At 39.1% G+C, this 12,233-nt stretch overlaps 1 protein-coding gene across 4 annotated transcripts in view; it reads right to left on the bottom strand.

Moving 5' to 3' along the window:
* Positions 1-5,746: 5,746 nt before the first annotated feature.
* Ganc (glucosidase alpha, neutral C) overlaps positions 5,747-12,233 on the bottom strand; it is an 88,960-nt gene continuing 82,473 nt past the window's right edge. For 3 of the 4 annotated variants that reach the window (XM_046460809.2, XM_046460808.2, XM_046460810.2), the window contains exons 22-25: positions 12,033-12,146; positions 10,375-10,487; positions 9,751-9,854; positions 5,747-8,568 (exon numbers count right to left, since the gene is read on the bottom strand). In XM_046460809.2, coding sequence (XP_046316765.1) covers positions 8,459-8,568; positions 9,751-9,854; positions 10,375-10,487; positions 12,033-12,146 — 441 coding nt within the window. In that variant the 3' untranslated portion in view covers positions 5,747-8,458. Of the gene's footprint in view, positions 8,569-9,750; positions 9,855-10,374; positions 10,488-12,032; positions 12,147-12,233 lie in introns of those variants that run through there. The other variant, XR_009228387.1, reaches the window with a different exon arrangement.

Here is a 12,233-nt window from a genome sequence, read left to right as displayed (position 1 = left end):
AACTGTCTAGATAGAAAATGCCACTCAGCAGAGTCCTCAGTTGAGGAAATCCCTGTCTCTTCTTGCCCACTTTACTCAGGCGTCTCTTGTCTACCCATCCCCAAAGTAAACAGTGGGATCAAATCTGCTACAAAAAGTGCTTCTGAGTAGATTATAGTGACTATTCAGCCATGTCACGTTAGGCTTTTCAGACAAAAATAGATACTAAGCCAGGTCGGCCATCAAGTCCTGGGATGTCATATCCAAGGAGCTGGTTTCAGGGCTCCTAGATGAGAGTGTAAGTGCAGGGGAAGGGAATTGCCTGCCTTGCCTCTGTCTTCTACCCATGATAGTTGCTCTCTAGGCTGAAAGGAGATGGCTACATCCCAAGTCTGGCCCAGTGGGGACTTGTCCCAGACTGCAGCTATGCCTGTTCCTCTGTGACCAGTCTCAATAATGCAAAAGTAGAAGCTTTGGAAGGTGGGAAGTGAAAGTTGGCTCATTATCCCTGAGCCTGGGTTATAGCTTTGAGAAGCCCTGTGTCAAGCACTATAGGGGCCATTAGCCTATCCTTCTGTCCCTCCATAAAATGCCCATGGATCTTTACTACTCTTTGAGAGGCAGAATAGAGTTAGAACAGTCTCTGGAGGCTGACTGTCCAGATTCAAAGTCCGCGTTGGTCACTTAGTGGCTGTGCCTATATAACTTTGAGTTACCTCTTCCTTTATCTTACATGTCAATTTTCTCACCTAAAAAAATGGGTATGATAGGAGTGGGGTTGTAGCTCAGTGGTAGAGCACTTGCCTAGCACATTGAGGCACTAAGTTTGATCCTCAGTACCACAAAAAAATAAATAAAGGTACTGTGTTCATCTAACTAAAAAATATTATAAAAAATGGGTATGATAGTCATTCCTTTAAGTATTAAACAGGTTAATTCATGTCATGCATTTAAAATAATATCAAGGGGCTGGGGTATGGCTCAGTGGTAGAGCACTTGCCTCACACATGCAAGGCCCTGGGTTTGATCCTCAGCACCACATAAAAATAAATAAATAAAATAAAGTTAAAAAAAATGAAAAAAATAATACCAGGATTGTTTTAAGCACTCAATAAATGATGATCTTAGAGAAGAGCTTAATTTAGTATTTCTTTGGGGTTGAGCCAGCATATAGAGGGCAAGGTGCTATTCATTTTTCTTTATCAGTTGTTGTGACACCTTCACTCATTATGTTAGTCAGTTTTCTGTCACTATAATAAAACACGTGAGATAATTAAGAGAAAAAAGTTTATTTTGGTTCACAGTTTTGGAGATTCCAGCTCATGATCAATTGGTCCAATTTTTGGGGGCCTGTGGCGAGGCAGCACATCCTAGCAGGAATCTGTGGCAGAGCAAAATTGCTCACCTCCTGGCTAGGAGGCAAAAGAGGAAAAGGAATGGGCGAATGTCCCACAATCCCCTTCAAGGATTCATACCCAATAACCTAAGGACCTCCCACTAGGCCCTACCTCCTAAAGATTCTACCACCTCTCAGTAGGGCCACCCTGGGGAACAAGACTTTAATACACGGACCTTTGGTGAACATGTATTTGAACCATATCTTTCATTGATGCAAATCCGCATTCACTGCATGAGCATTTACTGAACATCTTCCCTGTACACAGCACAGGAATCTAGGTGCAATCTGCCCAGGCTTGTGTGGTGGTGTCTCCAATCAGAGGCTTGCCTATCCACATGTGCTAAAACCACCCCTAAAAATATTGATGTTCACCCTCAATTTTACCAAGGCCCAGAAAGCAAGGGTGGAGTTTCCTTTCCCCACCATCGTTACTTTGGCCTCACCCCAGTGCTGAAATTCACAGCACTGACCCACGTTTTATTGTTTTAGCTATTTAACTTCCTGCTTGCCCACAAGACTATGAAGATGGGACTAGGTTCCCATTCCACCCTCAGGATTAAGTATATAGAAGGCCCTTAATAAATGTATGTTATATATCTGCTGCATGAATTTCTCTGTGAGTGCAGAAATTTCTTGTACATAAGGTCTGCCAATGCAATCACAGTCTCTTGGCTGATTTGAGAGGAGCTTTTCTGGGCCACACACTTGCTGAACTTTCTTTCTTCAGCTGTTTAAGCCAGCTGCATCTGTTAGTAACTAAAATGAGTATGTGACAGGGTAAGCCTCTTGTCAGAGCAGGGTGGGAATATCCAGCACACAGAGGGCAAGGTGCTATTCATTTTTCTTTATCAGTTGTTGTGGGTAAAATGTTCTTTCAGATGTATAGGCCAAACTTTATTCAGCTGCACAACTGTGGAAACTCATGCTATTATGGAGGAATCCACTCTGAGCCCAGGAACAAAAGGCAGATAATGAGCATATAAACAGCTGTATATTTCAACACCCAGAAACCTCTTTAAGGATAAAAAACTATTTCCCTCGTTTTTGCACTGGGGATTGAACACAGGAGTACTTTGCCATTAAGCTACATCACATATTATTTTGAAACAAGGTCTAAGTTGCTTAGAGCCTTGCTAACTTGATGAGGCTGAACTCAAAATTTGTGATCTTTCTGCTTCAGCCCTCCAAATCACTGGGATTACAGGTATATGCCACCTTGCCTGGCAAGGAACTAGTTTTAATAATGTATCTCATTCAAGGTTTCATGATAACTGTGGCAGGAATGATTTCCCCTGCACAATAGTGATGGCTAATGGCTCCTATCCCTGTCTTTTCTGCCAAAAAACCGCCCAAGCATTTCTTTGATTTAACACTATTATAAGCAACATATTTGTTTATAATACTTATCATATATATATATATATATATATCTTAAATAAGGGTTGCAAAGATAGAACTCCTTTAGTGATCACCAATCTGACAATTGGAGTTTTGGTCTCTTATGACCTTGATACATTTGAACAGCATTTGTCAGGTATTTTGTAAAATGTCCTCAACTTGGGTTTGTATGATGTTTTTCACATGATTTAGATTGAGGTTGTGGATTTGAAGAAAGACTATCACAAATGTGACGTACACTTCTCAAATCATATTTTGGGGTACTTGATATTGTTTTATTAGAGGTGATTCAAACTTTGATCACTTGGCTAAGTGGGGGCTACCCAGGTTTCTCCATCTTTCCTTTTTTATATCCATAGAGTATTTTTATTTTATTTATTTTCTATTTTTTAAAATACTTTTTAGATGTTGATGAACCTTGATTTTATTCATTTATTTATATGTGGTGCTGAGAATTGAACCCAGTGCTTCACACATGCTAGGCAAGCACTCTGCCACTGAGCCACAGCCACAGCCCCATAGAGTATTTTTAACCTGTAGAATAACTCTGTAGGTTTGATTAACCCCACTTAAGACAAATTTGTTGTATTTTTAGTTAAATCACTGAAAACTCACAGAATATAAATAGATTATCTATTTTATTTAACAAATAAGGAAACCAAAGCCCAGAGAGGCTTGATGGCATGGTCAGGATCAGTGAGACCCCACCTCTAAATAAAATATAAAATAGTGCTGGGGATGTGACTCAGTGATTGAGTGCCCCTGCTTATTGTAGAACCAAACCCCAGGTCCCCTGACTTGCAATGAAGAAGCAAATGCATGACCGAGACTTCATTAATGGAATTAGGTATAAGATCTCCAGATCCTCACTTAGTCATGGCTTCCTTCCTTAATTAGGGAGGAATCAATACCATCAGCACTGCTGGAAACAACTGTCAAGAAACAGTTGCCCAACTCTGTGTGACTTGCCACAGCACTGCAACCTTTAGCAAGGAAGGTTATAAAACGAGCAGATCAGATATCAGGTGCCAATGTCTCCTTATCTGTATTTCTCCTAGAATGCTGTATTCCATTGTTTGTGGCTAATTTGGTAGTCTGTTTCCAGTGTTGCTACTGATAGCTTCCTACCCCACGTCCACCAGGCTGAGAAGTTATTTTAGTTAAAGTGCCTTCTGGAATTTTGCTAACCATTTGAAGGTTTTAGTAAGTGAAAATCTAAAAATCAGAGTGGAATACTTGATATTATCATAGGAATCTCATTACCCAGAAGGTTTTTACGTGTGGTTAACTATGAACTAAAAACCATATAGCTCTAGCTGGGCATAGTGGTGTGTGCCTGTAATCCCAGTGGCTTAGGAGGCTGAGGCAGGAGGATCACAAGTTCAAAGCCAGCCTCAGCAACTGCGAGGTGCTAAGCAACTCAGTGAGACCCCGTCTCTAAATAAAATATAAAATAGGGCTGGGGATGTGGCTTAGTGATTGAGTGCCCCTGAGTTTGATCTCGGTACAATGTACCCCGCCCTCCCCACCCCAAAACAAAAAAACATATAGCTCTAGGGGATGGGATGTAGCTCAGTTGCCTAGCATGTGTAAGGCTCTGGTTTTGATCCCCAGAACCATATAAATAAAATAAATAAATACCCTCCAGATATTTGTGTTTTGATTGCTTCTGCTGCCTATCATTATGATTTACTGATATTGAAGGAGATGTGAAAGTGAAAGTGAAGGAATCCTGCAGACTGAATTCCGTTGTTTTCCCTAAACCCAAGGGAATTCTTCTATGTAATCATAGCACAACCAGGACAATTACCATGCAATCAAAAGATTCCATTCAAAATGTTGCCAAACTGTCCCAATAATGTTCTTTATAGGTCCAGAATCCAATTCAGGATCACAACTAGGTCATGTCTCTTTAGTCTCCTTCAATCTGGAACCATTCCCACCTGTGTTTTTGTGTGGCCTTCATGTTTTGGAGAGTATATGTTTTTTGAATTTGAGTTTGTTTTGTTATAACTTTTCTTAGATTAAATTACTCAGTAAATATTTTATCAAAACATTTCTGTTGATACATGTAGATTAATCTTTAATGGTTGCATAATATTCCACTACATGGAGGTACTATATTTGGCAAATCATCTATTAAAGGAGGGATGTTACATTTATTTCCAATTTTCTATGGTATAGACCACATTGCAGTTAGTAGCTCTGACCATTTATCTGAAGTGGAACTTCTAGGCTATAGTATGCAAATTTACAATTTTGATACTGCTGCAATCCTGAAAGATGATACTTATTTATAATTTTGTCAATGATGCACAAGAGTGCCTATTTCCCACACTCCCATCAGAACCAGACATTTTCATTCTTTTTTTTGGAACTGGGGATTGAACCCAGGGGCACTTAACCATTGAGCCACATCTACAGGCCTTTTTATTTTGCGACAGGATCTCAATAAGTTGCTTCGGGCCTTGCTAAATTGCTGAGACTAGCTTTGAACTTGAGATCTTCCTGATTTAACCTCTCAAGCCACTGGGATTACAGGTGGGTGAAACGGCACCCAGCTTTCATTCTTTTTAATCTTGGCCAATCAGGCAAAAAATAATTTATTTGATTATTAATAAGGCTGAGCATCTTAAATATGCTTATTTTGTCTGTTTAGTTTCTTTTGTGTTTATCTTTGCCCACTTTCCTGTTGGATACTTTCTGTTTTTAAGTGAATTTGTCAATTTATTGCTTGGCTTTTAAGTCTTGAAGGACAGATAAATTATGGATTCATTTGAGCTTTGCTACAATATTTGTTGAAACAATTTAACTTTCTCACATAAAATCCTGTTTCCTGTGAAAACATATCAAGAATTAGCCACAAGATAACTGAATATTGGTAGGTCAACTCAGCTGCACATGGATCTCTGGTATATAGCTTTCCACATAGAAGGCAGGTAAAGTATGAGAAGCAATAAGAGCAGAAAACAAAAACACCAGACAATATTTCTCTGTTGTAAAATGTTTCAGTATAGATTTGGGTCAAGACAGAGCATTTCCTCACTAACTTTAATAGTTCCTGTTTTCTTTCTTCCTCCAAAGATATTTTAATGGAATAACAGACATGAAATAAATATTTGTCTAAAGATAGGTCTTAATTATTAAACTTTAATTGCTATTAAAAACCATTATTTAGGCCTGGGGATATAGCTTGATAGTAAAACACTTGCCAAGCATGTTTAAGGATATGGGTTCAATATCTGGCACCACAAACAGCAACAACAAAACCCCCATCATTAATAAAAATAACAATAACAACAATAAAACCCCATCATTTATATTAGGAAAGAGCATTGGTTTTCAGGCTATGTTTTATTTTAGGTTGGCAAGGGAAAACTGAAGCTAGTATTTATGACTTCAGTTAATTTAGGAGTCTTCTTTTTTCCTTAATTGCAAAATATACACAAATAGGAGCAAAGGATACACATGTAGCTATGTCAGCTTTCATTTGGTGCAAAATTCAAACCTCAACTCATACAATTAAATGTGACCGTCAGAAATGTACAATGTTTACTGCATTTGGGCAGATTCCTATGTCAGAAAAATAAAATTAGAAATAAATACATGCTATCCTCACTTAAAAAATTTTTTTTAGTTGTAGATGGATACAATATCTTTATTTTTATTTGTTTATTTTTTATGTGGTGCTGAGGATTGAACCCAGGGCCTCATGCGTGTGAGGCAAGCACTCTACCACTGAGCTACAACCCCAGTCTCCTATATTCACTTTTTAATCAATATAATCTATCAGTTAACCAATCACAGCCAACAGTTACTGAAAGTCAAGTGTAAAGGTGCTCTAGCAGATATAAGAGAAATATAACATGCTTTTAAGGAACACAGAATCTATCAAGAAGAGACAGACATACTTGAGACATTATGGTACAATCCCTGAGAATGCATAATACACCACAATTATATGTGGGACAGCATTTCAGAGAATGGCAAAATCACTACTAATGGACACTGAATAGTTGGGGTGCTAGGGTGGTTACAGTGTGTAGAAAAGTGAGATTTGAATTGGGTCTGAAAGGGTGGTAAGATTTGTCTGGGTGGAGGGAGGATGCTGCAGCTCAGGGAGGGTGTTGAGAGCCACAGCCGAAGGGGCCCCAGCAAACTTCCAGCTGCCACCTGATGATTGGCTCACAGCGGCCCCAGCAACATCTAGCTGATTGGCTCCTCTGCGGTGATGCTCATTGGGCTGTTTCCCTGCCCTTTCAGACCACGGAGCTGCTCATTGGGGGACTTTTTTGGCTCCGCCCACGTGACCCAGCCAATCGGCCTCAAGAGCAGGAGGATTGTGGGAGGTGGAGAGAAGCTTGTGTGGGAGAGAGAGGCTTGTGGAAAGCCGGTGGTGGCAGTTGAGGCTCTGAGGGTTTTTCCTGAGAGGCTGTTTTGTTTGGCGTGTGTGGTTCTAAAAATAAAGTTAGTTTCTTTTGACAAGTGGCTCCTGATTGTGCCCAGCCAGACTGCGGCAGGAGGGGAAGGCACAGAGGTGACATTTTAAGTAGCTAAGTGGAGGAAGACTGATAAGAAAGTGTGCATGCTGAGAGTACTGAGGAGTTGAGGCTGTTCCAACAGATGCTGTGGTAGGCAACGGAAAATTACTGGGGTCTCCAGAGCAGAGATCATTGTGATCCAACTGGTATGTTGTAATGTTCTATTCCATGCCAAGCTATATTGGAGCCTGAAGCAAAAGAAAACTCAATAATCCTGAGGCTGTCTTTATAAAAGATTTTGATGTTTTGTTCAGCATGACTTTTACAATAATTACAATTTTTAAAAATAGTACATTAAAATACTTCTTATCATGCCTGAAGAAAGTGCCTCACTTGCCTTCTCCTATTCCCAGACTTGTTCTCTATTTTTGAAGTTCAGTGGTGAGGACATGGGTATTTATTGCATTATTATTAATTAGAGCTTACTCATTTTTTTTAGAGCTTACTCATATTATCAATATCCTTAGGCAAGTAGACAGTATTTAATAAAAACAATCAAATAATTTAAATTTTAAGAAGATTAATTTAGAACTTTTGAGCCTGAGAAGCAGGAAAAGGAAAATAATCCTTTGTGCTCCTGAGTAAATCTCTAGGGCAGAACAGGTCCCCACTGTTGTAGGGTATGCAATATGCACAGAGAGGGTTATCTTAACCATGTCAATGTAGGCAAACAATAACTGTGGCATCAGACACTATTGTCCATTTCGAGACTGGGCAACTTCCCTGCTGTAGCCAGAGTGAATCTGCCACATTGGCCTGAGGCAAGCCCAATAAATGGGCCACTTGGGTAGGCTTGGCATACCTAAAAATCCATCCAGTCCTGCTCAAAAAGAGGCCACTCACTGGCCCACAGAGCTTACCACAGGGCCATAGTCTAAGAGGCAAGGAAAATTCACCAACTCTATCAATGTCTCAGGGCTTTGTGGGTATGTAGGAAGAGCTGTATTTGTAAAAAGAGTCTCAATCATTAATCATCTTAAAATATGAAATCTATTGTCCATTAGTATATAAGTGACTAATGCAAGATTATTTTTAGCTAAGGAAACCAATTAGATTGCAGCACAAATCTTAAAAGAGGCCAAGGGAAGAACTGAAAAGATGCAGGCAGCTCCTTCTGAGCAACACCAGGGGAGCTTCTTTGTCATTTGATGTGGACCTCCCAGTCACAGCCAATATTCAGTGAAAGCTTCTCCAGGTTCAGGGTGGACGTTTTGGCACAATACATAAAAGCCACAGGCTGATCTTTACCATCTACATAGCAAGACAAAAAAAAAGAGGAAAAGTTTGACATATACTTCGGAGGGAAAAATATATTCTTCAAATCTGACATATTTTCTGACTCTATCATAAAAACTTGCTTAGAAGAATCTAATTTTTGTGTATGTGTATGTGTGGTGCTGGGGACAGTATCTAGGGCCTTGCAGGCAACCTTGCCAGGCAAGCTCTCTACCCTGAGCTACATATCTCGCCTGAAAATCTAATTTAATAGCACTTAATTTTTTTTAGTTATAGGTAGATATAATACCTTTATTTAATTTATTTATATGTGGTGCTGAGGATGGAACCCAATGCCTTACATGTGCTAGGTGAGCACTCTACCACTGAGCCACAACCCCAGCCCTAATAGCACTTTTTTTTTTAAGAGAGAGAGAGAGGAGAGAGAGAGAGAGAATTTTTTAAATATTTATTTTTCAGTTTTCAGTGGACACAACATCTTTATTTTATTTTTATGTGGTGCTGAGGATCGAACCCAGCACACCGCGCATGCCAGGCGAGTGCGTTACCGCTTGAGCCACATTCCCAGCCCCCTAATAGCACTTTTACTCATGAATTTCTATGATTTTTTTTTAAACCATGAAAAACCTTCATTGTTTTGAATACAGCCCTGGTTGAAAAGACAGTTTTACAAAGTGATGTGCCCAAGAAATTCAGTAGGTAAGGAAGGATATAATTCCCATCCTATGCCCCTCCATAAACTCCATCAACATGGGCAGGATTCACCAAGGATTCAGATATCTAGATTTTTTAAAATTTGTTTTTTAGTTGTAGATGGACATAATACCTTTATTTTATTTATTTTTATGTGGTGCTGTAGGTCAAACCCAGTGCCTCACATTTGCTAGGCAAGTGCTCTACCACTGTGCTCCAGCTCCAGCCCCCAGATATCTACAGATTAAAAAAGCATTCAGAAATACCTAAACTTCTAAGTCTAGCCCCAAACAATTTCCCTTAGAAAAAATAAGGCAGGAAGCAAGAAGAAAGACCAGAATGGTCTTACTCACTATAGAGACTAGAATACTTGACCTCCACCAGTAAGTGCAGAGTCCATTTGAGCTAGACTCATGTTAGTTTAGAAACTAAGCATTTCCTCATGGCAGATACTTCCATGTTTACAAAAACAAATGTTGAGGTAAGAATGAACTGTTTCCTCACCAGATGAGTGGGTAGTCACAGAAGATGGCTTCTTCTTGAGGCCTAAGAACAAGATCTGCTCCACCACACATTTGCTGAGATAACGACCCCTCTCATCTGCACAACTGGAATAGATACAAATGGATTTAGGAGAAGAAGGATGGGGATTTGAATTAGTCACAGGTCAAAATCTCTTATGAGTTCCCTTCCATCTGTCCCTATGGAGTCATGATTCATTCAGGGTCATATTGACTATGATGAAGAGATGAAAAAAGATGACTCTATGCCAAGGACTAACAAACCACTGGCCAAATCAATCTCCCTTTAACACCATTTGAGAAAATCACAGAAGTACACAAAAATCACAAATGTAACTGGGATATTGTAACAAATTATAAGAAATCAGGCACTTAATGACTTGGTGGAAGGAATTATAAAAGCCCAAATTGCACTTTTTTTTAGTTTTTAGGTAGTGGGGAATGAAATGAACATTAAAAAAGGAACACTCATGGAAGAGTAACTGAAAAATGTCCCAATTCATTTCTTTAAATAATAACCGAAAACAGCAATGCATTTATTTGAGGATGCCTAAATATAGTATAAGTTATTTAAAAAAAAACACACAGCTTCTTTAGCTGCTATTACCTGTTGATCAAAACACTGGAACAGAATGAAAATTTTCTGTGCAAGAATTGGTTCTGGTGGAGATACTGAAATGAATGGCCATCGTCGAGATATAACTCCCCAACTGCAGAACCCTGTTAAGTGAATCAGGGAACATGTTTTATGTAATAGGAAATTTGTCAGCTTCCAAAGGGACATAATTTTGAAAATGTGAAAACTTACGTCAAACAAAAACTTAGATTTGCTACAGTTTGAATATGGAATGTCCCCAAAGTCCCATGTGTTGGTCCTCAGCCCATGGTGTTATTGAGAGGCACAGGAACATTTAAGAAGTGGGATATAGTGGTGGTCTTCAGATCATTGGGATTGTGCCTTTTGAAGGAGACTGTGGGGACCCCTGGGTGGCTCTGCTCTGCCATGTACTCCCCATCATGATGTGCTACCTCACCCAGGTCCAAAAGCAATGAGGCCAACTGAAATATTTTCCAAAAGTGAGCTAAAATAACCCTTTTATTTTTATAAGTTAATTATCTCAGGTATTTGTTTTAGCGTAGAAAGTTAACTAGCAATATTTAAGCTGCACAAAGTAGTCATACAAATATCTAATATAGTCAATACCCAATCACTCTCAAATAGATAATGAAACAATATGAATAGAGAAGTCACATAAGAGGTGCACGAAGAATTAAACCTTGTTGGAAGAAATTTAAACTATGAAGTATGGTCAGGGGCATCCCTGAAAACACTATCCCAGAATGTGACAACAAGGTCAAGAAGGTTCACAGAATGAAACTGATGTTAAAAAAAAAAATCAGAATATAATGGATGAGGATCAGCTATCTCTAGATCTTGCATTTCGAGAAAGGTATCTGGTGCCTACTCTTTTCGGCAGAAGGGCCCCTTTGCATATCATACAATGTCATAGCACTCCATATGGCAGATTAAGATTATTGGCAATACTTGATGTGCAATGGATCTCTAGTATTTTGCATTTATTCTGGGATTTCACATGGGTCCCAAATCCCTAGTTTGGCCCACAAAGACATGCCTAAATGAAACAGAAAAGAAAGCTATAACTTAATTATTTTACAATGCTAATATAAATAAGGGTAAGTATTATTATAATACGAGTAAAAATTTATATTTGGCCCTATATTTTGGCACATGGCCAGGAGAGAAGTCTGATACAGGTTTCATATGGCTTAAAAGATCTTCTCAAAAGGACAAATCAGATCTCGATCCTACCAGGCTTTACTCAGGGAGATTTCAGTTGTTTGAGTTACCTGATGAGAAGTCATTTAGTGGGGTTGGGGTCCCTGAAATGGTCCATAGTCACAGGTACCCTTCTGTGAGAGAATGAGTTTCAGAGCTAATACACAGCCTATGATCTAATGAGCTTTTAGCCCAGCAGTAATCACTGCTCAGCTAAAAAGAACCAACAGTCAACTGTTCAAGAAAGACATTTTCCTCTTTCCCCAAGTTCTTTTAAGACAATTCCAAGAACGGCAGACTAACTAGGCAATAATTCAGAAATTATTTAAAACTTTGATTTCTAGATAAACACTAGAAGTACCTATCTCCATAGGTGGGGCTCACCACTTTTTCATGCTATCAGACTTTTTGAAAGACTATAAAGAGACACAGAAGTAATAGAAAGTATAACCTGTTTTCCCAAATACCTCAGTGCTGACAGCAACCCGGAGTCCAAATGAGGAATTAGTCATCCAGCCTGTGGATTTTCCTATAGTTGTCTTTATTGGTACCACACTTCCACTGCGTTGAAATACTGGTATCTACAGCAGAGCAACAATATCAGGAAAGGTATTTGTATAAATATGTTCTTTACTTCTTGTTGCCTACTGCGAATTAGGCAACAAGAA

This window comes from Marmota monax, unplaced genomic scaffold, assembly GCF_021218885.2.
Source record: "Marmota monax isolate L192 unplaced genomic scaffold, Marmota_monax_Labrador192_F-V1.1 WCK01_AAM20220418_F8-fsc00001, whole genome shotgun sequence".
NCBI classification, from domain to species: Eukaryota; Metazoa; Chordata; class Mammalia; order Rodentia; family Sciuridae; genus Marmota; species Marmota monax.
This window is presented reverse-complemented; position numbering and strand designations above follow the sequence as displayed.